We start from the raw sequence: 24,786 nt of genomic DNA, 5'->3' as shown, positions 1-24,786 counted from the left end.
ATTTTGGGTGAGGAGGAGAAAATATGCCCCTTTGTAATGTTTCGTAATGTCATTGCATCTCTTCATTCTGTCTTCCCACTCCCACTCGTCTGCCGTGCCGTAATCACCGGAGGATGCTGGGGCGGCACTTGAGAGTGCAGCTCGGTCGGTGAGCCCTCAAACTGCGTCATATACAGCCCCGTTGTTGCTGTCCCCTGCGATGGCGTGAGCAGGTGTCCATATAATGTATGTATTTCTGGGGCTTGTTCAACACCCTTCATGTAGAATGCATAGTGCCTCCGGGGAGATGCAGCCGTTGACAAAGTTTCTCACTGCCGTTTAAAAGTCACTGACTATCACGGTTGCGTTTGTCTGAGCTACTGATAGCGCTATGGCTACCTCTTCCGCTGTCCCTGTACTTGTGGTGCGTAAACGTCACGCATGTCATACAGCGTTTGTTGCTATCGATTATGGCTGCCGTAAATCCCCATCAGCGCTTTTATTGAGCAGCGTCTACAAAAACTGCGTCCTTGTCATTACTGAACTTTTTTTTGTATCTGCTTCGCTCTGGTCTCTCGTCTGGCCTTATTGTGTTTGGGGTGCATGTTTTTTTGGAAAGAAGGGTATCATCATTGTTTCCCTGGTCTCTCTTGGGATGTCCACCTTGACGCCGTGTTGTGCGTGATACATTATGCCTAGTCGTTTTAGGATATGTCTTCCTGCTTGTGTCTTAGAGAGACGTTCATATTGCGCAGTATGCTGTGCCTCAATGAGCTCATCTATGGTATTGTGCAGGCCTAGTTGTAGCAGTTTGTCTGTGCTTATGCTAATCGGTAGCCCTATGGCTAGTTTGAATATTTTTTCAATGAGGCAGTCCAACCTGATCTTTTCCGCGACTTGCTATTTCAAGTATGGCGCTACGTATACTATTCTGCTTATCACGAGTGCCTGTATCAACCTTATCGTGTTTTCCTCCCTCATGCCACAGTGCTTAGTTTCTATCCTTTTTATGAATCTCATTATTTGGGCTACACTTGCATCCAGTCGTCTGAGGGTTTCTCTGTTGTTGCCCTTAGCATCGATGAGCAGACCCAGTACCCTGATCCTGTCTACTATGGGTATGGTTTTTCCATCAGCTGTTCTTATTTGTATTTCTTCTCTGTGAGCAAGAGATCTTGCCAGTAGTTGCCTGGTTTGCGACCTCTACGAGTAGGTATGTACAGCAACAGCTCCGATTTTTCCGCAGAGCAGGCTAGCTCAGTACCTTCCAGATACCGCTCGACTGTTTCGACTGGTGTTTGAAGCGTTTCCTCTATTTGCCCATCACTCCCTTTTTCACCCATAGGGTGATGTCGTCTGCATATATTGTATGATTCAGTCCTTCGATTGCTTGGATCTTGGTTGGCAGTCCAATTAGGGTAAGATTGAATAACATAGGCTATAATACCGAGCCTTGCGGCGTACCTGCACTGCCCATCTCAATTTCTTCCGAAACTAGGCCCCCTATCATGATCTTTGCTTTCCTTCCCGTCAGGAAATTATGCACACAATTGTATGTTCGTTGTCCCAGACCTAGATTATTTACCCTTTTTAGCACCATTGCATGTGTTACATTATCAAAGGCCTTCTTGAGGTTTAATCCTAGAATGGCCTTTGTCGCTGTTCCCGGATTATCTATAATCTGATGTTGTAACTGTAGCATTGCGTCTTGCGTTGAGAGGTTCCTCCTGAACCCTATCATTGTGAGTGGGAGCGCATCCCGGTCCTCGAGATAGTTAGTTATCCTCTCTAGAATTACGTGCTCCAAGAGTTTTCCCACGCAAGATGTGAGAGATAAGGGTCTCAAGCCCACAATCTGCAGTCGCTTGCCTGGCTTGGGTATTAACACGATTTTTGCCGTCTTTCATTGTTGCCAAAGCTGTCCTGCCTTCCGTGATTTGTTAATAAATTCAGTTATTTAGTTATAGACTCGTCATCCAAATTGCATAGTGTTTTGTTAGTTATGCCATCTAGTCCAGGTGCTGATCTAGTATTGAGTATTTGCAAGGCGGCCCTCACTTCTGTCTCACCGATCTCGTATATATCATCATTTGCCAGCCCTGTGTAATCAGGGTGTGTAATGGGAAGCGCTTGAGAGACGTATGTTTACTTAATTTCATTCAGGAAATCGTGCTCTGTATCCTGATACGTTTGTATTAGCTGAATAATATTGTGCCTTTCTGCCAACTTCTTCGCATCCGGGTTTAACAAATGTCTAAAGATGTCCCACGTTTTTGCCATTCCTATCTGGTTGTCCATGTCATTGCATTTTTCCTCCCACTGTTGTCTGCACAGCTGCTGGGCGTATTGCTATAAATCCCTGTTCAATTTAGCTATCCTTCAACGAAATGTCCGGTTGTGTTTTTGTTTTTTTCCACTTTCGTTGTAAACCTTCCTTAGCTTCCCACATGTGGAGAAGCTTATTGTCTACACACTCTAGCTGTGCCTCTGGTGGCACCGTTTGCGTAGCTGCATTCACGTCTCGTTATAACTTTTCGGTCCATTCCTCAATACTCTGTATTATTTCGTCGGGATCCTCTCTAATGTTCCGGAACTTGTCCCAGTCGGCAAATTTAAGTGGTCTGCCTTTTGCCTTCCACGGCCCTGCCCTCACTGTTACCTTCAAGTATAGAATGATCGCTTCCCAAGTCACGTTACGTATTGGTCCACTGTGTGTCCAGTATGTTTTAGGGGCGAAGCTCCTTAGGGCGTGGGCTGTGCATCCCCTGTAGCCTATATGTAGCCACCTCTAGTTTAGTTCTTGCAGTGTTCACTAGATGGCGGTACCGTCCCCTGTATGTAGCCACCTCTAGTTTAGTTCTTGCAGTGTTCACTAGATGGCGGTACCGTCTCCTGTATGTAGCCACCTCTCGTTTAGTTCTTGTAGTGTTTACTAGATGGTGGTACTTGTAGCTGATGATGAAAAGATGCAAGATGTTATAAACTAGAAAGCGGTACTTGTAGTTGATGAAAGACGCGAGATCTTATAAAATAGGAATGATGTCACATATGACGCGTGTCATTGGTTGAAGGCAATCGTTCGATTTAGTGCGGCGACGTACGCTAGGGGGAGCGATGTAATAAAATCGAGTGGGCAAAATGTACAGAGGATTCATGGTTTACCAGGTTTACCTCCGGAGCTTCGCCCACTCATCATCATTCACTTCGTGGATATGGCGGAATTTTTTTGGTGAATGTCGAATCTGGCACGGTATTCGCGCAAACGCTAGTACCTGTTCTTGTAGGAATTGATGGATCGGTCAGAAGCATCAGGCCCTCCTCCTGTGCGTCCAACCACAAGTTTCTGCCTTTCTGCATTTCGATCCTGTATCTCTATGCACCGTGCGGGGCGTTGAAATCTCCTCCAAGCACTAGCGCCCGGTTGCCCGTTATATCGAGGGTTTCGGGAAACAGCGTGTGGAATTTGTGCTGTCTGCATTTAGGACTGCTGTAAATATTCAATACAACAAGGCTGTCTTCTGTTTTATGCATGGGTATGAATTCAAGGAGAATGTGATTTATTGCCTTGATTTCCGTGTCGTGTTCACCACCACGTGATTTCGCTTAACCAACGTGGCTAATACCTTTGTCTTTTCATCAGTACTGCCGAATGACTTATATCCCGACAATTCGGCCAGCCTGGGTGTTTCTTGCATCATTATAACATCCGAGATGCTGGTGTCTTTTAAGATGTTGTTGCAAAATGTATCGTTTTCAATTATATCCTCAACAATTCCATTGCCAAATCTTGTAGCTATTTTGTCTTTCCGTGGCGGCTTTACCGGCTTTCCGATTCCTCGGTTGGCACAGAGGTCCTAGCGTACGGATTGAATGACGTCTTAACCGGGCCCCCACCACTTGACTGTGATCCCCATATTGCTAGCTTGGCGTCGAAATCAGCCACCATTTGCTGCACTTTCTGCAATAGTATCTTGCCTAGCACCTTGATATTTGCTTCTATGTTTGCTTCAAATGTAACTTCTTGTTGTTCGTGCTTAGTTTGCAATTTTCTTTCAATCTGTTTCATTTTAGCTTCCATGGTGTTTGCAAATTCCTTCTGTCTTTCTTGTGGCATCGCCACTGCTTTGGGTTTCTTTACCACGCTTTTAATCGGAGCGTTCTCTGGTTTACATTCAATGGGGTGAGGGCTGCTACCTCTTCATGCATTGCTGCACATTTTCTCTCCGTTATAACTTGTGAGGTTTCTTCGTTACGTGTAACCCTTTCGTTTTTCAGAAGGTCATTTTCTTCCCTGAGTTTTCTAATCTCATTCATAAATGCAACATTGTTCTGCCTGATCTGCACTAATTCATTCTCTAGCACATTAATTTTACTTAGAAGAGCAGCCTCTGCCTCCGCACGTGCCCTGGAAGCTACATCAGTCCAGCTCACCTGGAAGGGTCCCGCGGTGCCACGGATGCCGTTCGGTCCTTTCGGGCTTTGGGATCCTCCTCCTTCCGGTGATCGGGGAGACCCGGTTTGCCGGTCTTGGGTCTAGACCTCGATCTGGACCTCGATCTGGACCTCGATCTGGACCTCGACATAGATGTGGAGGTAGTGAACGTAGAGCGTCTTTTGTCTTGTGCTTAAAGCTTGGGGAAGGCTTCTGATCCGGATGCGTCCCGCATCCGATGTTTCAATCGTTGACTTGAGTCGCCCCATCCTTGCCTGCAAAATGCTTTTGCTTTCCTCTCGTAGTGAATTGCGCCCCGCCACGGTGGTCTAGTGGCTAAGGTACTCGGCTGCTGACCCGCGGGTCGCGGGTTCAAATCCCGGCTGTGGCGGCTGCATTTCCGATGGAGGCAGAAATGTTGTAGGCCTGTGTACTCAGATTTGGGTGCACGTTAAAGAATCCCAGGTGGTGAAAATTTCCGGAGCCCTCCACTACGGTGTCTCTCATAATCATATGGTGGTTTTGGGACGTTAAACCCCACAAATCAATCAAATCAATCATCGTAGTACATCGCTTCTTGCTCTCGTCGGGCTCGTTTTCAGCAGCGTTGTTTCATCAGGTACGGTACCTTGAATCTGGCCTTGCAATGGCGATCTGCCGTCGGGTGGTCTTTGCCACACAGCTGGCACTTTACTTCGCACTCGTGGTCCTGCAGTGGGTTCTCAGCCCAGCACCCTCTGCATATTCTGCTATTCGGGCACGGGTAGACGTGAGCTCTGTGACCAAGGCTGGTAACACACGTCTATTTTCTTGCGGTATAGTGAGCACTTGACCAGTGCTCTTTCGTATCTCATATAACTTGGAACGCGATGCCCATCGAAAAGGATGATGACGTTCGTGGTGTTTCCCATCCTCTTGGCCATGAGGACCGTCAGATTTCTCGGTGTGCCTAGCATTTTCACTACCTCTCATGGAGACACATCCTGCATTACTCCTCGGATCACCCCTTTAGATGTATCTTCTGGAGCTGACTTGTACGCATTGGCTTCGAATTTTTTGTCCCCATCTTCAGTTGAGCGATGGTTCTGCATTTTTCGGCACGCTCCTCTGATGGTGTGCTGACCACTAGAATGTTCTATTTATAGTTGGCACATACCTGTCATCTGCCGATTTATTCCTGGGTATTTTAGCGGCGTTGGCAACCCAGCATTCTAGACGATTGATCCCGTAGTCAGTGACCTTGAAGCCGTCGCATGGGTGCACAATTATCTTGCAATCTTCCATCGACAGATGGGGCATACTGCTTGCAGCCACAATGTCTTGCTCTCTGTCCCTTCCTCCACCTATTACTGATCGCCTTCTCGCTTGAGAAGTGCGTTTCTTGTTCCTTGGCTTCATGCGTTATGGTTTCTTCGTTGGCTTGTCCTCTTCTGTTCACAAGGCGCCAACCTGTTTCGTTCTCATACTCTTGTTGCGTGATATGCTCGCCGTCCACGCTCATCATAGTCATCATATGGCGTTAAACCGAGAAGACGCCGCCTTGAGGGGGCTCAAGACGCCAGCGTCCGTGGGCTAGGCCAAGTGCATTACGCACAGCAGCAGGATGCAACAGCATCATGTTTTCGTTGGCATTACACAAAAGTGGTTGATGTGCCGAAAATTAACCGAAAATTAATTTATTCTGTGGGAATCGAGAGCGCCCCCCTACCAGGAACCTCGTTCCCCAGATGCCGCGCGCGCGCCGACCGCGTAGCCCGGGACGTGTATAATCACCGGCATTCGCCAAGATGGCTGCCAGGGCGCCTCTTGGTCTGGGCGAGTCAAGCCTCTGCTCCAACCCGCGCTGGCATGTCCAGGCATGCTACGCTGCGCGGGCTTACGTCACAACGCAGCGCCATTTCCCTTTGGGCGCGCGTGATATCTTCTTCTCCTACGAGCTGTGTTGCGCCCGACGATTCGCTCGTCGCGGCAGGTGCTCTCAGGCCTCCACGAGAGGTTGACGCGCTGCTCAGCAAGCGGCTTCTCGTTCGTGCGTACGACTTCGGTCCTTGTGCGGGAGTCGTAGCGGCCTAGGCAAGCGTACTTGCTCGGTCTTGCAGAGTTCCCTATACGGCCTGCAAGCCCGTGAGTGTCGCACTGTGCTGCATCTTGGGTTAATAAACCCGTTGTTGTCGTTATCCTGCCTCGTGCGTGGTTTCTGCGCCGTGCCGGAGAAAACGACGAACCCGGCCGCAACGTCTTCGCACGCAGCGGCAGTGGAGGACGTCGCATGCCTACATGGTTGCGCATAGTAGGTAAGCCTAGTGCAAACCTATCTCCACAATTCATAAGAGCTTGGCAATCATGGTTATTTTAAGCATGTGGCTTCAGTGAACTTCTAATGCAAAATGCAATGGCAAGCAGCCGGGTGACAACCTCCAGGGGATTCTAAACAGCGTATTAGTTTTAAGTGGCCACCTTGTGCTCTTTAAAAGTGATCTTAACTTACTGCGAGTTTATTGCAATCTTCAGTTTTTTTGTCATGAAAGTAGAGAAACTAAACTTGTTGAAGCAAATAAAAATGTAAAATATAAAATTTTAGAAAAAAACTTGCATTATTCCACTCGCATTTCCCCTTAACCATTATTTTTCTGCTTTTTTCACACTGGTCTGCATAAAAGAGTTTGTCTTAGTTGTGGTTTTTTGAGATTTTAGTATACAGTTACACCTTAATATAATGAATTTCACTGTTATAAAATTCACTATGTAATTAAGTGTTATAACTTGATGTTCATATTACTTCATGCATTCTTAACCAGATCGATGCACTCCTCTCCTTTTTAGAAACGCTGGTCAGTGTCTTGTAGCCCCTGCCACATTTTGTGGCATAAATCTGGTGAGCAAAGGTGTGCACTAATGATGTACTAGTTCTTAGGGCAGGGTGAAAGAGAGCGCGCAGGCGCCTTAGCACATTCCATGGTGAAATCCTAGGTCAGCAGCGTAGCTAGGCTCAGGAGCGTAGTTCCATATTCCATGCTGTGCATACTTTGCGTGAGCACCCGATCTGGTGTTTTTGTTGCTGCTGAATTACAGGTGACAAGCATGAGTAGTTGTAGAGCCCGAAATAGATTGAATACCCTCTTGCTCATCTCGCAAGCGACTCGATTGCTCGTGTTCTCGATGGCACCGATGAGGGTAATATTTGCTGGCTTTCTCGGCTCACAACAGAATGGATGTTGTCGCTTATCTCTGAATATCACTAAGCTCGCTATGATCTCAATGTCGAAGGAAGCTTTTTTTGGCTTCCTGGAAAAATGAATTAATTTTCAGGTAGAGGAATTGCAACTATACTAGCGCATTTTACTGCTAATGAAAGCTTCTTTGGTAATTGCATTGCTCAGCCTGTTGCTAAGTAGCTGAGCGGTGAGGGTAGTCTTAAAATCATCAACTGGATTAATACCACAAAAAAAAAAAACCAAAAGAGAGAAGATTCTTTCAAAAGCACCGTGGTAATTCTATATGTTCATAAAGTGTCACATGACCTAAAAAAACTGACACCAGGCTGCATGGCTTAGCCTAGAAGATATGCGCTCCTCTACTCACAATTGAGTTGACTCTGAGGGTTCTTGGTAAAGTTTTTGTAGACCTAGAATTAAAAACCATACGTTTCTTGTGCACGTGTGAGTTTAGTAATTTGTAGCTTTGTAACCGTCCTACAAGATGTGTTAGTATTAGCCTTATGCAAATATTCAAATTCGCTTTAATTTCAACCTAAATTAGTGGAAATTTCTTAAAATGAACAAATAATTGTATACCATATTCACTCGCATAATCCTTGCACTTTTTTTCACTGAAAATCAATAAGAAGTTGGGGGGTGAGAATTATGGGAGGAAATTTTTCTGCAAAAACTGAACTGAGTGGGAGAAAAAAAAAAGCGAAGGGGCTGCGAATGATATGATGGCTTATGATAGCCCAGGCTTTTGATGTTAATTGCGGGTGAAGGTCCCTCGTGCAGTGGTGGGAAACCTGCACCAATTGGAAACTACTGAGTCATATAGCTCTAAAAGGGTCTTTTTTGTCTAATTTGTGTCATTGCTGCGCCACAAGGTGGTTTTGTAGCCGAAAGTAATGTTGACAGCACGCATCGTGAGTGGATATTACGTGATGGTCGCCATCTTGTACACTTGTGCTATTGCAAAAGCACTGAATTGGCCGATAAATAATTGTAATTTCTATGCAATTATGATGGTGTCTTTTCTGATAACCATAGGCAAAGAACGAAGTCTATGTTGGACTACCGAAAAGCGTGTCAGTATGACTTATCGGCGATAAAAAGTCTACGTGTGTGGCGTAGTGTCGCTTTAAGCATACTGCACGCTTTTAATAGTTGGTGACTACCTGAGGCGCCTATCGCTGTCGCCACAATCGTTGTGCAGAACCATGTTCAGCATGTGCCGCTTTGCAGAAATGAAAGCAGCTTGCTGTTGCAAAGTTGAGCGTTGCATCATGAGCTATCATAGCTATCATGATCATCATAGCTATCATGAGGCAACAGTCCACACGGGCCTCGGCCCGCTGCTAGGACTGCTAAAGTGTCACTTGAAGAAAGCTCGTATTATCGTGTTATTGAAAGAAGTTTCTCGCTGCATCTGGTCTGAAGGGGAGTAGGCGCAAGCGGCTCGGCACGGTGTGTGCGCCAAGTAAGCAAAGTGCTGCACGCAACTAGCCAGTAGATCATCGGCTCCTTGCGATCGTACTGTCAGTTTTCGCTGAGAGTTTCAGCGAAAACTGTTCGTTTTTCGCTGAGTAGCAAATTGTTCTTCACATCGCGAACAGCCGATTACGTCCATTTTGTTGCTATGTGAGTCGCTGCGTTGGCTTCGTATCGGACTTCACAGTAGTTTCGAAATGCTTCGGTGTCCACACCGCCTGCCATAGGACATTCGTGCGAGAATGCCAATTATTTCTTTTAGGCAATATTTGCTGTGGCACTGTATTTATTCCTTCTTTAGCAGTGATGGCATTCGAAAAAAAATGCAAATTGGCACTTGGTCATAGGCGTGCGCACAGGAGGCGAGAGGGAGGCCCAGTCAGCCCCATATATTGACATGGTAAGGAGGAAGGGGGGGTCGCCGCAACAAACATTTTAAAGGGAAACCCTGCACATGCTTATTATGTACTTGGTGGTTAATGCATGCTATGTTTAATGTATAGTTAGCTGCATTCCCAGCAGGTTCTCAACATACATATGTATTAGCGAGGTTTTACAGTAACAAGTTTTGAATGTGTCTGCGTGTGTGTGCGCACGCGCTTCTATGAACTTCAGGCTGCAACTAGCTTGTTGGTGCAATATCTGTCACTACGTATCTTATGTCACCGCTTTTGTACATAATTCTACTTTTATTTATTTTTTCTGCCTATTTTATGGGCTTGCTACTTCTATATAAATGACTATGTAAACTGACGGAACATTAAATTAAAACTAATTTTTTTCTGTGTGTGTCATGGAAGGCCCGTGCCTGTCAGTACGTATCTTATGTCACCGCTTTTGTACATAATTCTACTTTTGTTTATTTTTTCTGCCTTTTTTAAGGGCTTGCTGCTTCTATATAAATGACTATTGAAACTGAGGGAACATTAAATTAAAACTAATTTTTTTCTGTGTGTGTCATGGAAAGCCCGTGCCTGTTCCAAACACAGAGGTAGCTGCCCCAAAATCAGATTTTGCCTGCTCTAATGGCTGCTCCAAAATGCTGGAAGACGTTCCCATCACTGAACCTAACATATTTACAGGATGTCTCTTGCATTCTATTCGATCGAATCCTGCTACTACTATTCCAAGTTGTTTTCACTTCTTTTGAACAAAAGTAATTGCATTTGCACCATTTTTCAATTGTTTTAAAAATATTGTGCTGGTAAGTTGTCATGACAAATATGCTGATTTTGTCTTTATATGTGAAATATACTACTCAGTTTCAATTCACTTCAAATCTAACATAACTATTTGCACAAGCCTAGTTAGTACATAGTGACCTATTTCGAAAGACATCTGCTGTTACTGCAAGGTGAAGCTGACTAAGCCTCATCAATGGAATAATAAAGCTTGACATTTATTTACTCAAGAAATGATTATATCTCTTTAAATTTATGATAATATTATTTTGCATGGTTGTCAGTCTCAATGGGTGAAGTGTTACTTTTTAATGGCTAAGTCACCATCTTTAAAAAAGAAATCTGAAATTTTGCAGAGTGTGTGCTTTGTATTTAGATTTCATATTTTCTTGTCAATAATATTAATGGGCTTGATTGTACACTGTTTCAGGAAAGTTATGCCACAGTGTCGCAAAAGTTTTTGATTTTGGAGGAAAACTTTCGCAAGTCACGCGATAGGCATCGGAGTAATATCAGAATACTGCAAGCTGATATGGATTCTCTTAGAAGAGAATTGAATTCTGCACGCAAAGAACTGGAAAGTTCTAAAGAGCAATTCGAAAAATACAAGGTGAGTAGAAAATTGAAAGTTGTATTTTCTGTATTACAGTATAAAAAAAGCTTGTTCAAAAGCGTGTCACTAGAAAGTATTGAATTATTCATCATACAGTGCTTTCTTGCAAACATTGTTAAAAAAAGCTTTGCGAATAGTAAAATTTAGGGTGTGAAGCAAACTTGAAGAAGAAAGTTAAAGTGCAAAATGAATAATTTTTCATCACTTTTCGAATAGCTTTTGATTTCTTCAAAGCAAAATTACAGAGAAAAGTTGGAGGATTCCTAAGCATATTCTAAGATATATTCTACACAAATCATAGCTCTGCGACGTTGTAGCCAGGCGCCGTCATTCTGGCCTCATCGAAAAGAGCATTTCTGCATCTTTGAATTTCCTGCTTCACCTAGGTCCTCTAACAAAAAGCAAATATTAGAAGGTTATTTCGAGGCCTCTGATTGGCCACGTTCACCACAATGCTCTAGCATGCCTCGCCATTAGTTAGATCCTCACTCTGGGAGATCGTCCTCTGATGCTTGCTCGTCACGACGTCAGGGCTGTTGATTTTCGGGCTATTGAGTAATGCGTTCACACTCGTTCTGTTCATGGATCAACAATCATGTAAAATATAATTATGCTTGAGTTTAGCTACTGCAAAAGGAACCGTAATCATTAGATTACGCTAGAGCACTGCAGTTAGCGTAACCATTACAGACTTGCGTCTCACACTCGTTGCAAATATCACATCGCATCTCGGACCGAGCACCGACTCATTTGACACGTAGTGTGAAGTCTTGCTTCATGGTCCTTGAGACCTCGTGACAGACTATTGCAGGATGACTCTTTATACTTGCGATCCAGCATGACTGCACCTTGAAACATTGGGCACCGCGTTCACGTACACTGCGACCGAGATTACTGCTTAGAGTTGTGGCTAGGCCTAACTCTGCCCACAGTGCCAACATATGAAAGAAATTCAAATTTTCATGGTCGAAATTGGTCGCCGTTGTCGGGGACCACATTGATTGCCTTAGCAGTGGCACATAAAACTTTTTTTTTTGTCTTGAAGTTGCGTTGTCCCGGCCATTGTCCTGGCGATAGATATTCGATACTGTCCCCGGGCCGCGTGCTTGACAACTGTATGCTGGAGAACGTGTGAGAGAGAGAGGGTAGACGTTCATGTCGTCTGCTACGGCGCTCTTTGGCTACCACTACTGGAAACGTCATTTCCGCGCAATGCCTGACGCCCTCGTCTGTCCTCGCCGGCGTCGCCATGCTCGCGGGGTGAGAAGCGAGTGATCGCGGTGCTGCGTTGTGTCATTATGCCAGTGTTCCGACTGCTTTGGGGTTGTTTCTGAACTAATTGATTGATTGATTGATATGTGGGGTTTAACTTCCCAAAACCACCATATGGTTATGAGAAATGTCGTAGTGGAGGGCTCTGGAAATTTCGACCGCCTGGAGTTCTTTAACGTGCACCCAAATCTGAGCACACGCGCCTACAACATTTCTGCTTCCATCGTGTTTCCGAACTACTGAAGCCGTAAGTAAACAGTGTCGGGGCTGACTGCATAGACAGGCGGCATCTGCACACTCGTGGCATTACGACGAGTAGTAGACAAACAAGATTTACTCGTTGGAGCGAGACGTACATCAGTGACCGCGGGTTTCTTTAGCGTGGGGAGCTCGTTTTTCGCCACGCGTGTTTAACTCGTGCCTAAGTTTTAATTTCCCACCCATTCTAAAGGTCCATTCCCATTCCAATACCCATTCTAATTGGCCGCATCTAATGGTGGTACGCTGCCGTTCATGCTTTGAGCGGTTTCCAGTGCTTATACTTCTGAGTTTTAGACAGATCGGTACCTACTTGTCTAAATACAACATTTTGTAATGTACATACCAACCATCCCAGTCTAGTTCACTAATGCAGGTGAACTTTTTTCATTTTGTTTCTGAAAGCACTGTTTACACTTGAGCACAGCTTATGTGTTCAAGTCAATATATGTCAAGTTTATTAAAACAGTTATGGAAGAGCTATATTGGAAAAATATCGCATTAGGAGGTCCCAGAGTTTAGAAGAACTGCTGGGAGCCTATCGTGAATATGGATGTTGCCTGTCCGAAGCCGTCCACATGAAGGCAGCAAGAGTGACTCAGAGCGAAGGCTTAATGTGGAAGCGTAGAAATAGTAAAGTGAATTGGTTGCAATGAAAAATTAAAAGAAAAAAAGGGCTGAGACAGGAGGAAGCCGATGACATTATTCACAAAGGTTTTACTTTCTCTGTCCATTGGTACTTGTTTACTTATAATAAAACTCCTGATCCTCTCTGAAACATGGAACAGTATACGTAACACTGTAAAGTTAGAAATTACAAATGCTTACTTTATTTGTGTGTGTTGAACTTTCTTCTCCCACCTGCGATGCCCCCACGCCTTGGAAGTAATACAAATAAAACATTTGGCATAAACAAACATAGTCTTGCAGAAATTTCTTGAAAACTAAATTTACCCTTAACCATCATTCAGTTTTCTTTTGCATCACCTGCCTGTGATGTATCTTTTTTTCTATTCGTGATTCTAGTAAGCTGCTCAGTACCATCACAGTGATGCAGTGTGGAGCCACACACATGTTGTCAAATCTGTTGTTTGTTTGTTTTTGCACTGCAACTACCCCATATCTCTCTGATTTTGCTTCATATATTACCCACGGTTACCTGCAAGTTATACATTTGCATTATTTTGTAGAATGTCTGCTGCACAATGTCTGCAAAACTGGCTGGCATCACGAACCGACACTGCAATGTCAAGTAACTAGGCAGTTTATCTTAAAACAGGACATACTCAATGATTGAACGATTGTTTCACTTTTTCGCGCCGCTCTTGCTGCAGGTAAAAAGCCGACTGGGGCATATTATGAGCACTTGATAGTTTAAACTCGCAATTACTAATGATATGCATAGATCCTGTAGGCAAGACCGTCGGTGGCCTCGAAATCGCTTTAAACATGAACGGTGATGTACGATTATACCTGCGACAGCGTAATAAGCCGACCGAAATAAATCTTGACATGCGTTTAACAGCCGTGACGAAGATGCTGTGGGATCTACAGGTAAAAGCGAGCCATGATGCTAGCGACACTGCGGCAAATACGTCTTGATTGCAGTCGGTCTACACAATTTGCCCGAGACTGTTTACTTACGGTTTCAGTAGTTCGGAAACCACCCAAAAGCAATCCGATTCAGAAAACACACCACACACACAGCTGCTCTCAGGGCTCTCGGTACCGGAGCTACCAGTGTGTCCGTGGCAGCCTTGGCTGCTGGTGCGGCAACCGCAAAAAGCAGCAAAAAGTCTAACTGAACGCGGAAATGACGTTCGTGACAGCCGCTGCCAATCAGCGCCGTAGCAGATGACATGGGTGTCTCCCCCCTCTCTCGTGCGTTCTCCAGCATACGGTTGTCAAACACGCTGCCTGGCCAACGGGTGCACCGTTACTACTTTACCTCGTTGATTGTTCCTGGCAAGGGAGCAGAAGGGGCACTTAACCCCACGGTGAAATAATAAAGAAAAAAAATAGGGGTGAGAAGTTGGGGGAGGGGGGAGCTGTAGCGGTTAGAAAATTTCTTGGATTTGGTTCTAACCCTTGGAGAGAATGCTGCTTAAGCCACCTTTGCTGCAGTACACCAATGCCCTGCGAAAAAGCGTATTGAGATTTGGAAGGGACTGTAAGCGCTAGTCACAGGACACTGTACATTTTATTCAGTTACTCATGCATTTGTACACCACATAATTCTTAATACCAGTATAATCAGTGATGTCTAAATAAGCTGTTGGCGATCATTTGGAGTAGTGTATGGCATTTCTGCTTCCCCCCAAGAAAACCAAATTGTGCACCAGTTTTTTTTTTGCCACCTCTACATCTTGGTGTTACGAATCTCCCAAATTTCAAGGTCGGCACCTTGGCATATCCCTATTTGATCTTTCAGAGTCTGTCAAACGAATTGACAGACACAACAAATGCAGTAATCTTACTCCTGCGCCAACTGGGCCAAAGTGCACCAAAACAGATTTACTGCACCATCCTGGTAATATCAAAGAAAATTGTGGCAAACTGTGCCAAAGTTGGACTTGAGAGTGTCTATCATCGGCAATAGCCACACCGGCGCGTCAGAACATGTGCATCTTGTTCTCGGGGCCACCAAAATCACAATCATGTGCCTAGAATTATTCCGCTGATTTAACAGCGGTCGCACGTGTGTCCTAAGTAATCTACGATGCTATGTTTGGTGAAGACACAACTTCTGCTATGCAAGTCCGCTTAACGGTAAAACGTACTCTCCGCAGAGGCTCATGACGTCTACTCCAATTTGTATCGTGAAACTGTGGTGGCGATTAATCGGCGGGCGTCGCCTGTTCCAGAATTTCTGCTGATAGTTCATTTGAAGAGTTGCGCGGCACGTAATTAAAGCAATTTTTACTAACAGCTACATGCGTATGCGCCACCAGAATGTGTGTCACATCTACTTATGGATATCGCACGTGGTCTAATTTCTCGCGCTTCGTGTCCACAGAAGAACACGTGCATAGTGGAAATGGGTTGACACTTTTACTTTAATATACCTATTTTATGGATCTTCATTCAGAAGTTAATTTTCGTAATTCCTTCCACCAGCACATCTGCTTTTGCAATTGCTGTTGCGGTAAAAGCTCCTAAAACACTTTTCCATTTCAGTCCCGCCATGGTGGTCTGGTGGCTAAGGTACTTGGCTGCTGACCCGCAGGTCGCGGGATCCAATCCCGGCTGCGGCGGCTGCATTTCCGATGGAGGCGGAAATGCTCTAAGCTTGTGTACTCAGATTTAAGTGGATGTTAAAAAATTCCAGGGGGTCAAAATTTTCGGAACCCTCTACTACTTCGTCTCTCAATCATATCGTGGTTTTGGGACGTTAAATCCCACATATCAGTCATCAGTCAAATCACTTTGCCATTTCAAACTCGAGATCGCTAGGATGTGTATTCAAATTTTCGCATGCTTTTTTTAAATGTCATCTCATTATTAAAAGCATGCTTCCTCGTTTGAACTGTTCGAATTCAGTCTTAATACACTCAGCTTTCTATAGGGGGGCTATCGCAAGCGGCTGTGGGATTAAAAGGCCCACGGTGAAGCGGCTACGCCTTGTTACACATCCGCTTCTCGCTTTCCTATGTCAATGACTGATGGTTAAAAAAAAAAAGAACATATTCATTGTTTTTTTTTTTGGGTGGGAGGAGGAGGGGGCAGAAGCTGCGTCATTTGAAGGGTACATTTGTGAGCGTGATATCGCAAGGCCTAATGAGACATGCTCGTAAACTTTCTGTGCTACTATAACTTATGCTTCGTGTTTAGGTAACTGACAGTGCAAAAACCGCTTCGGCATTTGGAGTGATAATTGTCCTTTTAGCCAGCGTTTATCTGAGAAGTGTGACATCGTGTGCAAAATATACTATTTGTTAGTTTCACTTAGGCTATAAGCAATCAATGTGATACCGGCAGTCTGTTCGTATTGAAAGTACAAGATAGAAGGGTATAACAGCCGTTTGTAATGCCTGCATAATTAGTGCAAGTGCCAGTGATAACACCCAAATTTTATAACAATGCCCCCCCACCCCTCTTGCGTTACTAGTTCCTTCCTGCTTTTTGAAGATGGGTGGCGCGTTTCTCTCTGCTTTATTGACAATCGATGGCAGGCTTGGCACACGGGGTGACGCTATCGCATCTGCACTCTGTGCAAACGAGGTAGGTCGGCTCTTTTATTGCGATGGCAATTATATGGACAGTCTCCGCTGGTTTTTTGCTGCCACCGCCATTCATTGTTCATGTATACATGTCTATATATATAAAAACTCAAGAATGAAAAAGCCGCCTGCGCTCGGCGCCCAGTCTGTCACGATGCGCGAACGCGCGCTTATTTCCTACGCCTACTTTGCCCCATGAATGGGGGAAGGGAATATATATTTTGCTTGTGTGCGTACACTTATCTTTCGGTGGGGAGAATTGTGTGCTTTCGGCTTTCACCCGAATGATAGCGTTAGTTCCTGAGTTGCTGGGCCCAACACAAAGGTAACTTGCTGGCTGCACAAGTCTCGTTGGCGAAAAGAGTGCGCTTTTCATACACAGCGAAGTATAACTGGGGCACTTGTTAGTTGTACTCATCTGTACTAGGCTATATTTCGTGTGGTATATTCGTTTAAACAGCGTATTAAATGTTGAGCGGTAAACATTGGTAGTTCGCTCTCGTCCGGTGTACAGAGGAACTTTGATTATGCAGACGAATCTCATTAATTCAAACACACTTATGTCGAACTTCCAGTTAATTCGAACTCATGCTGAGGTCCTGGCATAGCTATGTGTATTTCAATGGGCAAAAACGGCCAGTAATTTGAATGCGCAAGCACTTCCGATGGTTAATTCTAACATTCCGCGCTCCGAAAATGCTACTGCGGCGACACCTTTGACACTTCAACGCTGAGGGCGAAGGAGAAGGAAAGAAAAGGCTGCGGTGAAATGTTTGCTCTTTCTCAAATGCCGATCTGCGATGCGCCTGCTCCACGCTTATTCCTTTTTTGTCCCTGCCACGTGAAGACCCTTCTCCCTTGAACGCCGCGTGCGAAGACAGAGAGAGAGGGAAAAAAAGAAAGCTGTTTTCTAAAAATAAATCAAAGAAAAAAAAATGAATGTAAATCTTCTGAAGCTTCCCCCTCGTGTGTTAGCTCTGTGCACATGCGCCACTCCATGGTGAGCCCTCCGTTCATTTAGCTTTCATTGATTCAAACTTTTGATTCAAACAAATTTTCGGGCCCCTTCGAGTTCGAATTATCGAGATTTGACTGTACATCCCCCGGTTTTGCGGTCACCTGCATTATACGACGAATCGGTTTGGTCCCGGGGAAATCCCTATGGAAACAATTTATTAAAAACCTTGGTTAAACTACGCAGTTTTATGCAGACCCCGCATCTTACGACGACTTTCAGATTCTGTTGGAAAAAAAAAGCCACCGTTACTCAAATCACATGTTGACGAAATAGTCACGAGTGCAAAATATGAACATGCATACCCCAAGGAGAAGAGCAGGAAAAGTAGTCATCCTCATCGAATGGAAAATTTATTTTCCCGGAAGTTCATGCACTTCTACCCACGCCTCAATCACGTGCATACGTACCCAAGTTCATTACCTAGTCAAGTTCTATCTACATAGAGTAGGTTCAGCTGACCAAAAAGCTGATATTTTAACATTTTCGGTCTGTGGAAACATTTCCTGGTCGACATAAAGCTGGTCTCCTGGCTCTGTCACACTTGCAGTCACTGGTTTGCACATGCATAAGGGCACGACACAGCTGCTTTCGCTGTGCAAAATTATTTTCACTTGACGTCAACATTTATAACAACAGTGCGACACCAATAGTTGCACTTCACGAGGCAACAAATTACAATGCACACAGCTCAGTCGCGCATGAATGCATTGTGCATAAACTTATTGTCTGTTACCATTATACGATAGCGATTACACTGCGTCTGACTCATCTGACGGGAGGCTCACGGCAACGTGGTTTCGTTTTTCTGCGCAGGCAATTTTCTGACTGTTTATCGGTAGAAAGATGTGCGTTGGATTTGATTGTTTTTAAGGCTAAAAATAAAAATTCACTTGGACCTCCTTCAACTAATTATTGCTGCCATTAGTTATCACTGGCAATAATAATTTAATCTACCCTCATTTCAGAGGCAGAAGGTCGTGCTGTGGGCTTATCAAGGCAGTCTGTACCCGTTTTGCGGGCAAGGCTGAGTGTCGCGGTGTATAATCTCAGTTTTTCGATTATACGACGGTTTTGCGTGGTCCCCTAAAAGTTGTATAATCGTGGTTCCACTGTATATTTTGTTTGTGCATCATTTGTGCATGAGCAGTGCACTGTGCGTTTCGATCTGCTTGCCGTTCTCAACGTTACATTGCTAGTTGTTGCTATTGCATTCATTGCTTTGCTCTCCCGGAGAAACTGTGGCTTTTTTACTCTGCTTTATCTGTGTTTGTCACCCCTAGTCGCGAGCTTTTGCCCGCTTATAAAACACACGATGCATGGGGGGGATGTTATTGATTGGGATTGTTATTGATTGGGTTATTGATTGGACAAAACATCACGGCGACAGCCAGTGGCATAGCCGGGGAGGGGGGGGGGGGCACATTGGGAATGGGCCTCTCCTTCCGAAGTGTTTTTTTGCCATCACATGGCATGTTGTCTATGGCTCAACATTATCATTTACATGCTCCCCCTTCAGATCAAGGTGCACTCTCTCCCCTCAAAAATAAAAAAATTTACCTATGCCCCTGGTGATGGCAAAGACTGGTCGAGAATGTTTTTGTAATTGTTATCGCAATAAAAAGAAAATGGCTGTCGTCTTGTAGTCGTCTTGGGCATATGCTTGAGGAACCCGTGGGGTTCTTTTTTCTTTATGCACTGCTTTCTGGAACTCTACAAGGGGAATTTTGTAGTATAGACATAAATGTACTTAGCATCATAAAAACATCGCTGCAAATGGAAAACGAAGTTTTTAAATCGTGTAGTTTCACCACAAAGAGATGAGTGCCGGAGGAGGTTGGCTTTATGAGACTGGCTAAATGACTTCATGTTAAGCCTAGCAGTGTAATCGGTTGTGAAGAAAAAGAACCTTTCTATATCCTTGAAGTCGTCTAAGGGAAATGCAGTTGCGACTGTGTGTGTCTCTAGTGTTGTACGTCACAGCATTTGTCTACCGTATATACTGATAACTACCTAGATGTATAGATTGTTGTTTCATGAAGTACACTTTTATTCAGCCAGTATTCTGTTTATTTGCTACAAAAATAATCACTGGACAAGTTTTTCAGAATGGCCAACATAATGATGCCATTATTCTTGCATTATTAACTAAAATAGGGAGTGCTCCTTAGATGACTGGCTTCATAAGATATGAAATGAATGGAAAGATTTCTAGCTCTCCACATGAGACATGAGCCCCAAAATAATTTTTCATGCCCTTGAATGTCAATGGAACTCGCTGCTCCTCCTGGATGTGAAGTTGCTCCAGATTGCTCCAAAAGGGAAACTTTTGCTGCTCCAAAAGGCTCCAAAATGAAAATTTCGCTGCTCCAAAAATTGCTCCAAATCGGAAGACCTCGGCGCTATCACTGCAAATGCTAATATAGACTTTATCATTGTTTGGTCAGTGGGGTGGCTCAAAATACTACTTTCATTGCAATAGCAGTACTCATTTTCACACTGCATTATTCAGGTGATGTCGAATTGTTTATGCATATATTTTTATTTTTTTCCAAATGTAAGCTTTTTTTATGCTGCTCTTAATTTGATATTTCGTGATAAAAAAAAATGCATGTCTTTCTCCCCGTAACTTGCTCTAACTCTGGATTTTAGTGCTCCAGAAGTAACATTTTGCTGCTCCAAAAATTGCTCCAAATTGCATTTCGGCTGTTGCACCCCTGTGTAAGCAGTGAGATAGTGACAGAAACACTAAAGTGCCTTTGATTCACTACAAAATGCTTTGCATTTTAAAGACAAATTTTGCCTTTCATCAAGCTAAAATAGGACTCGGTAGTCGCATTACAATGATGTGCCGAGGCCATGCCTATCTTGTCTAGGTAGAGTGCAAAATTCTAATACACTAGTCTCTTGTTTCTTAAACGAAACCTGAAGTGACCAGGAAAATATGTTCCATTTAACAGGAGTTTCGTTTACTGAGAGATGAGCAGGGGTGCAGCTTACAAGTATGAAACCAATCACACCAGAGGTAGTTGTTTCATTTAAGCAGCAGTTTTGTTTATCAGATTGTTGTTTACTAGGATAGCCTGTTCTCTCAGTGTTTTGTTTTGAATCTTTTGGGCAGTCCCTTGTTGGTTGCTAGGCAAGCTGGATCATTAAATAGATGTCTGAAGGATTTACACCGGGACACTATGACGGCAACATTGCAGGTTCGTGCCCACTCCGTACTCAAGCAGCAAAAACAAAATGCAGCTGGTGCGAACACATCTGAGACAAGCGATGTAGAATCTGAAATTGTCATCGAAAACATGAAGCGACAGATTGATTACCTGGAAAAGCAACTTCAAATGGAACGAGATGCAACAAAGACTGCTCGGGACGACTGCGAAGTCATGGCACAGAAGCATCAGCATGTTCTCTTGGAACAGAAGAAAGAGTGGAGGAACCGGTCAGTTGAAGCCTCCCGTCTTTCTTTTTTGTCTTACTTTGCACATTCCTGGCACGTATAAAGCAGGGCTGTGCAAAGATACCTCGCGATTGTGTCATGATACACGTAGAAGGTACTGTGATGATAAGCATTTGAGATACTTATACAAGATGCTAACGGTATGAAAATGTTCGTACTGGCATATGCACTGTGGGACATCAATACATTGGTTGATTCCCCATTATTGAGGGTGAGGAGTTGATTCTCCCTACATAGGGGACACCTAGCTTGTGTGCTATGCAGGATAACATTGGCATGCTCTTTAAAGGTTTAGCTGTCAGCAAACTATGAAAACATGTCGAATCCCTCCTCGACATTTCTGCAAAAAATTTTCAAATGAGGTCAGTTTTTACAACAGAAATAATAATATTGAACAAAATGAAAGTGCAGAATTGGTACAGGAGTGCACATGTTCTTGGTTACTGAAATGGGGGTATCGCCAGATCGGGTTGTTTAATGAAAGGGAGACACTTGCTGAAGGTGAATCATTTGACACAGTCTTGCATTGGGCTTCCTGTACGTATATGTCACTATTTGTGACATTAGCAAACTAGAAGCAAAGTAGAGACAAATAACGATGAATAGGATGGAAACTGTGATTGTACGAAAAGATTATCTGAAAAATCTACCCTACAAAATTCAGTCTTAGATAGTAAAAGTTTATCACACAGTTGAGTCACTTGCATGTCTGCACGTGTCTGCTGCGATAGGTAAGGTGATCAATGCTGGATCTACGACCCTATTAGTTGGCTTGGGTCCAGAACCCGATTGCCTTGAGCCTAAACAGCCTGCAGCCCATGCATCTTAAACGGCAACCACATTTTCTTCCTCATTACGTGGAACCATTTTCAGTTCCACTTTTTTGTTCTCTGCAACCCAATGCACTTCATGCAGCTTTATTTTGAAAAGATCCTTCTAAGCCACATCAGTAAAACACATCACATCGTTGTGTGAACAAGTATGGAACATTTTAGCAAATGGAATGCAGAAATCGCTTGACAGCATTGTTTGCCTAATATAATCTCACTAAGCATCTTTACTGCAACAGAAACAGACTATTCCCATCTTTGTATGGTACCTCTTAATATAGCACTCATGATAATTCAGACTCTGATTAATTCAGAAAATTTTTTTTTGTTTTTGGTTGGACCTATGCATTTTAAATTTTAAAGGCATCTAATTAAAACTTCTCCGTTGCATAAATTTGGGGAATTCACAGTTTTTGCCTGTACATGCCTTAAAATACCTGCTGCCTTTGTTGCTTCTGGCTGAGCATTTGGATTTTTTATACCACTAACAATCACAAGTAAAGCCATCCATTTGTCAGCCTACAATGGCTTGTTGACTGAGGGGAGAAAAAAAAATATTACTTAGCCTTGGTCTATCGCGTGCCTTGTGTTGTTGCTTAGTCACTTTTGCCTCAGTATACTGCTGCCGTGCAGAAATGTGTTCCAAGATTCAGATGGGGCTACTGGTGTCACGAGATGCAGCATATTTTGCTCCTTAATAAGAAACGCAGCCTGCAGGGGGGTTTGTGTAAGCAGGTGTTAGGTGTTAGCGACACCTCCGACCAGAGCTAACAAGGGGGGGGGGGGGGGGGGATTGGACTCCTTCTTACACCTAGCCATGTCCGGGGAAAAGGGGATCCTGGGTGTTAAGCTGATGCCGGCTGATCGAACCTCTAAGGCCCCTCCCTCCGGCAGAGGCAACACACGCCTTTGGCCCCAGCTTCACGTAGACGGCACCCCTGGGCGGACCCACCCAGGGAAAATCGGCAGTCGCTTTTTGCTATCTCTCTCTCCCTACATCTTCGTCTTTTCTCACTTTTTATCTGTCCTGTCATCTTCTACCTTCTGCTTACTTCGATTTTTTTCTGGCGGTGAGGTTTAACCTTGTGTGTGTGCCCTCTCTTGGGCACATTATATTTGGCTATAGTGGCTGTTTAGAGCTGGCGTTGGCGTGTATTATCGAATAAGTACTGTTGTGCTCCCATGTTGGGCTCCGTGGTGGGCAGCTGGCAAGGCTGCCAAAAATATTTATGCCTTATGGCCTCCAGTTCATTTCCTCAACTGAATGATCATCCCCTCACAAAGAGGAGATGCACCAATGAGAGTTTAAACTTTTTTCTGAATCTGATTCTACGTCATCCACGATCTCTCTTTTATTGTGTCAAAAACCCTCACAAATACACTCGGGCAAGGTTATAAGGCTACTCGTATGGCTAGTGGGGACCTGCTCCTTGGAGTGCAAAGCAAGAACCAGTATGAAAACCTCTCAAAACTTGTCTCGTTTCGAAGCACCCCTGTCTTAATAACACCACATCGATCTCTGAGCAGCTCCCAAGGTCTAGCGTCTGACCAAGACCTTCTTAATTTGACTGGAAACGAGCTCCTTGAGGGCTGAAATGAACATCATGTGCCTTATGTGCAGCGAATCGAACTACGACGTGACACAAATAAATACCCACAAAAAACTTGATTGTAACATTCTCCACAAGCACCCTAACTGAATATCTTGAAACAGGCTACCTAAAGCTAATGGTACGACCATACATCCTGAATCCACGGTGTTGCTTTAACTCCCAGCATTTCGGCAATGGCTCTCAGAGCTGCAGTGGCCGTCAAACCTGTGCCAAGTGTAGCTCAAATGACCACGCTTCATATCATACAACTGTGTGAAAACTCCCCACTGCACAAACTGCAATGGTGGGCATCCAGCGTATTCCCGCGCTTGTCCTGCATGAAAACACGAAAAGGAAATAATCGCCCTCAAGATCAACGAAAACATCTCCTTTAGGGAGGCGCGCAAACGTCTCTCTATTGCGTAGGGTGTATCGTTCGCGGAAATGGTATGCAAGGGGACAGTACCACCAAAGTCCGCAGAGCTGGTAGCGCCATCCGGTAGCGCAGAGCCGGTAGCGCCATCCGCCCCTTCAGAAGCAGCAGCAGGTCTGCTCTGCAGCCAAAAGGCTCGCAGGCCCCTGGATTCACAGCCACAGCTGTTCTGACAGAAAGCTCTAAACCTCTCGCTGCCATACGCGTCAACCGTGAGTGGACATCCAGCACTTCGTCCGAAGTGATAGACACAACTGCAAGTCCATCGGTGTCCCAGACGCCGAAGGATAGGCACAGCTTGTAAGAGCAGGCCAAAAAGTCAAAAACCCTCATCACGGGGCCCAACAAGGGCTCCCGGACTTAAGTCACTAGCTCTTTTCGTACACACAGCACTAATTTACACCCAATGTGAATACACAAATCATACAGTGGAACGTCGGAGGACTTTTTAGAAACCTCGGTGAGGTCCAACAACTCCTACACAAACATTCATCGAAAGTGCTGTGTGTACAAGAGACAGACCTAAAGTCCTACAACACCAATTTTCTACGTCGTTATCTAATATTCAGAAAGAACCACAATGATACGATCAAGTCATCCGGTGGCGCGGCCATTATAGTTAACCAAGGAGTAGCATATACACACTTACCACTCCAAACGTCCTTTGAGGCAGTGGCTGTTGGAGCTTTTCTTTTCAATAAACTTGTCACCATCTGTTCTCTATATACTTTCACACCACCATCTCGAAAAACATGAATTCCGCTCTTTAATAGACGAACTGCCAGAACCTTGTCTGGTCCTTGGGAA

At 44.4% G+C, this 24,786-nt stretch overlaps 1 protein-coding gene across 8 annotated transcripts in view; it reads left to right on the top strand.

The window, feature by feature from the left end:
* LOC119185247 (uncharacterized) overlaps nucleotides 1-24,786 on the top strand; it is a 255,979-nt gene that overhangs the window by 94,472 nt on the left and 136,721 nt on the right. For 6 of the 8 annotated variants that reach the window (XM_075879542.1, XM_075879539.1, XM_075879540.1 and 3 more), the window contains 2 exons: nucleotides 10,714-10,893; nucleotides 20,868-21,106. In XM_075879542.1, coding sequence (XP_075735657.1) covers nucleotides 10,714-10,893; nucleotides 20,868-21,106 — 419 coding nt within the window. The remainder of the gene's footprint in view (nucleotides 1-10,713; nucleotides 10,894-20,867; nucleotides 21,107-24,786) is intronic. The other 2 variants (XM_075879544.1, XM_075879545.1) reach the window with 2 other exon arrangements.

The sequence above is a fragment of the Rhipicephalus microplus genome, chromosome X, assembly GCF_043290135.1.
Source record: "Rhipicephalus microplus isolate Deutch F79 chromosome X, USDA_Rmic, whole genome shotgun sequence".
NCBI lineage: Eukaryota > Metazoa > Arthropoda > Arachnida > Ixodida > Ixodidae > Rhipicephalus > Rhipicephalus microplus.
This window is presented reverse-complemented; position numbering and strand designations above follow the sequence as displayed.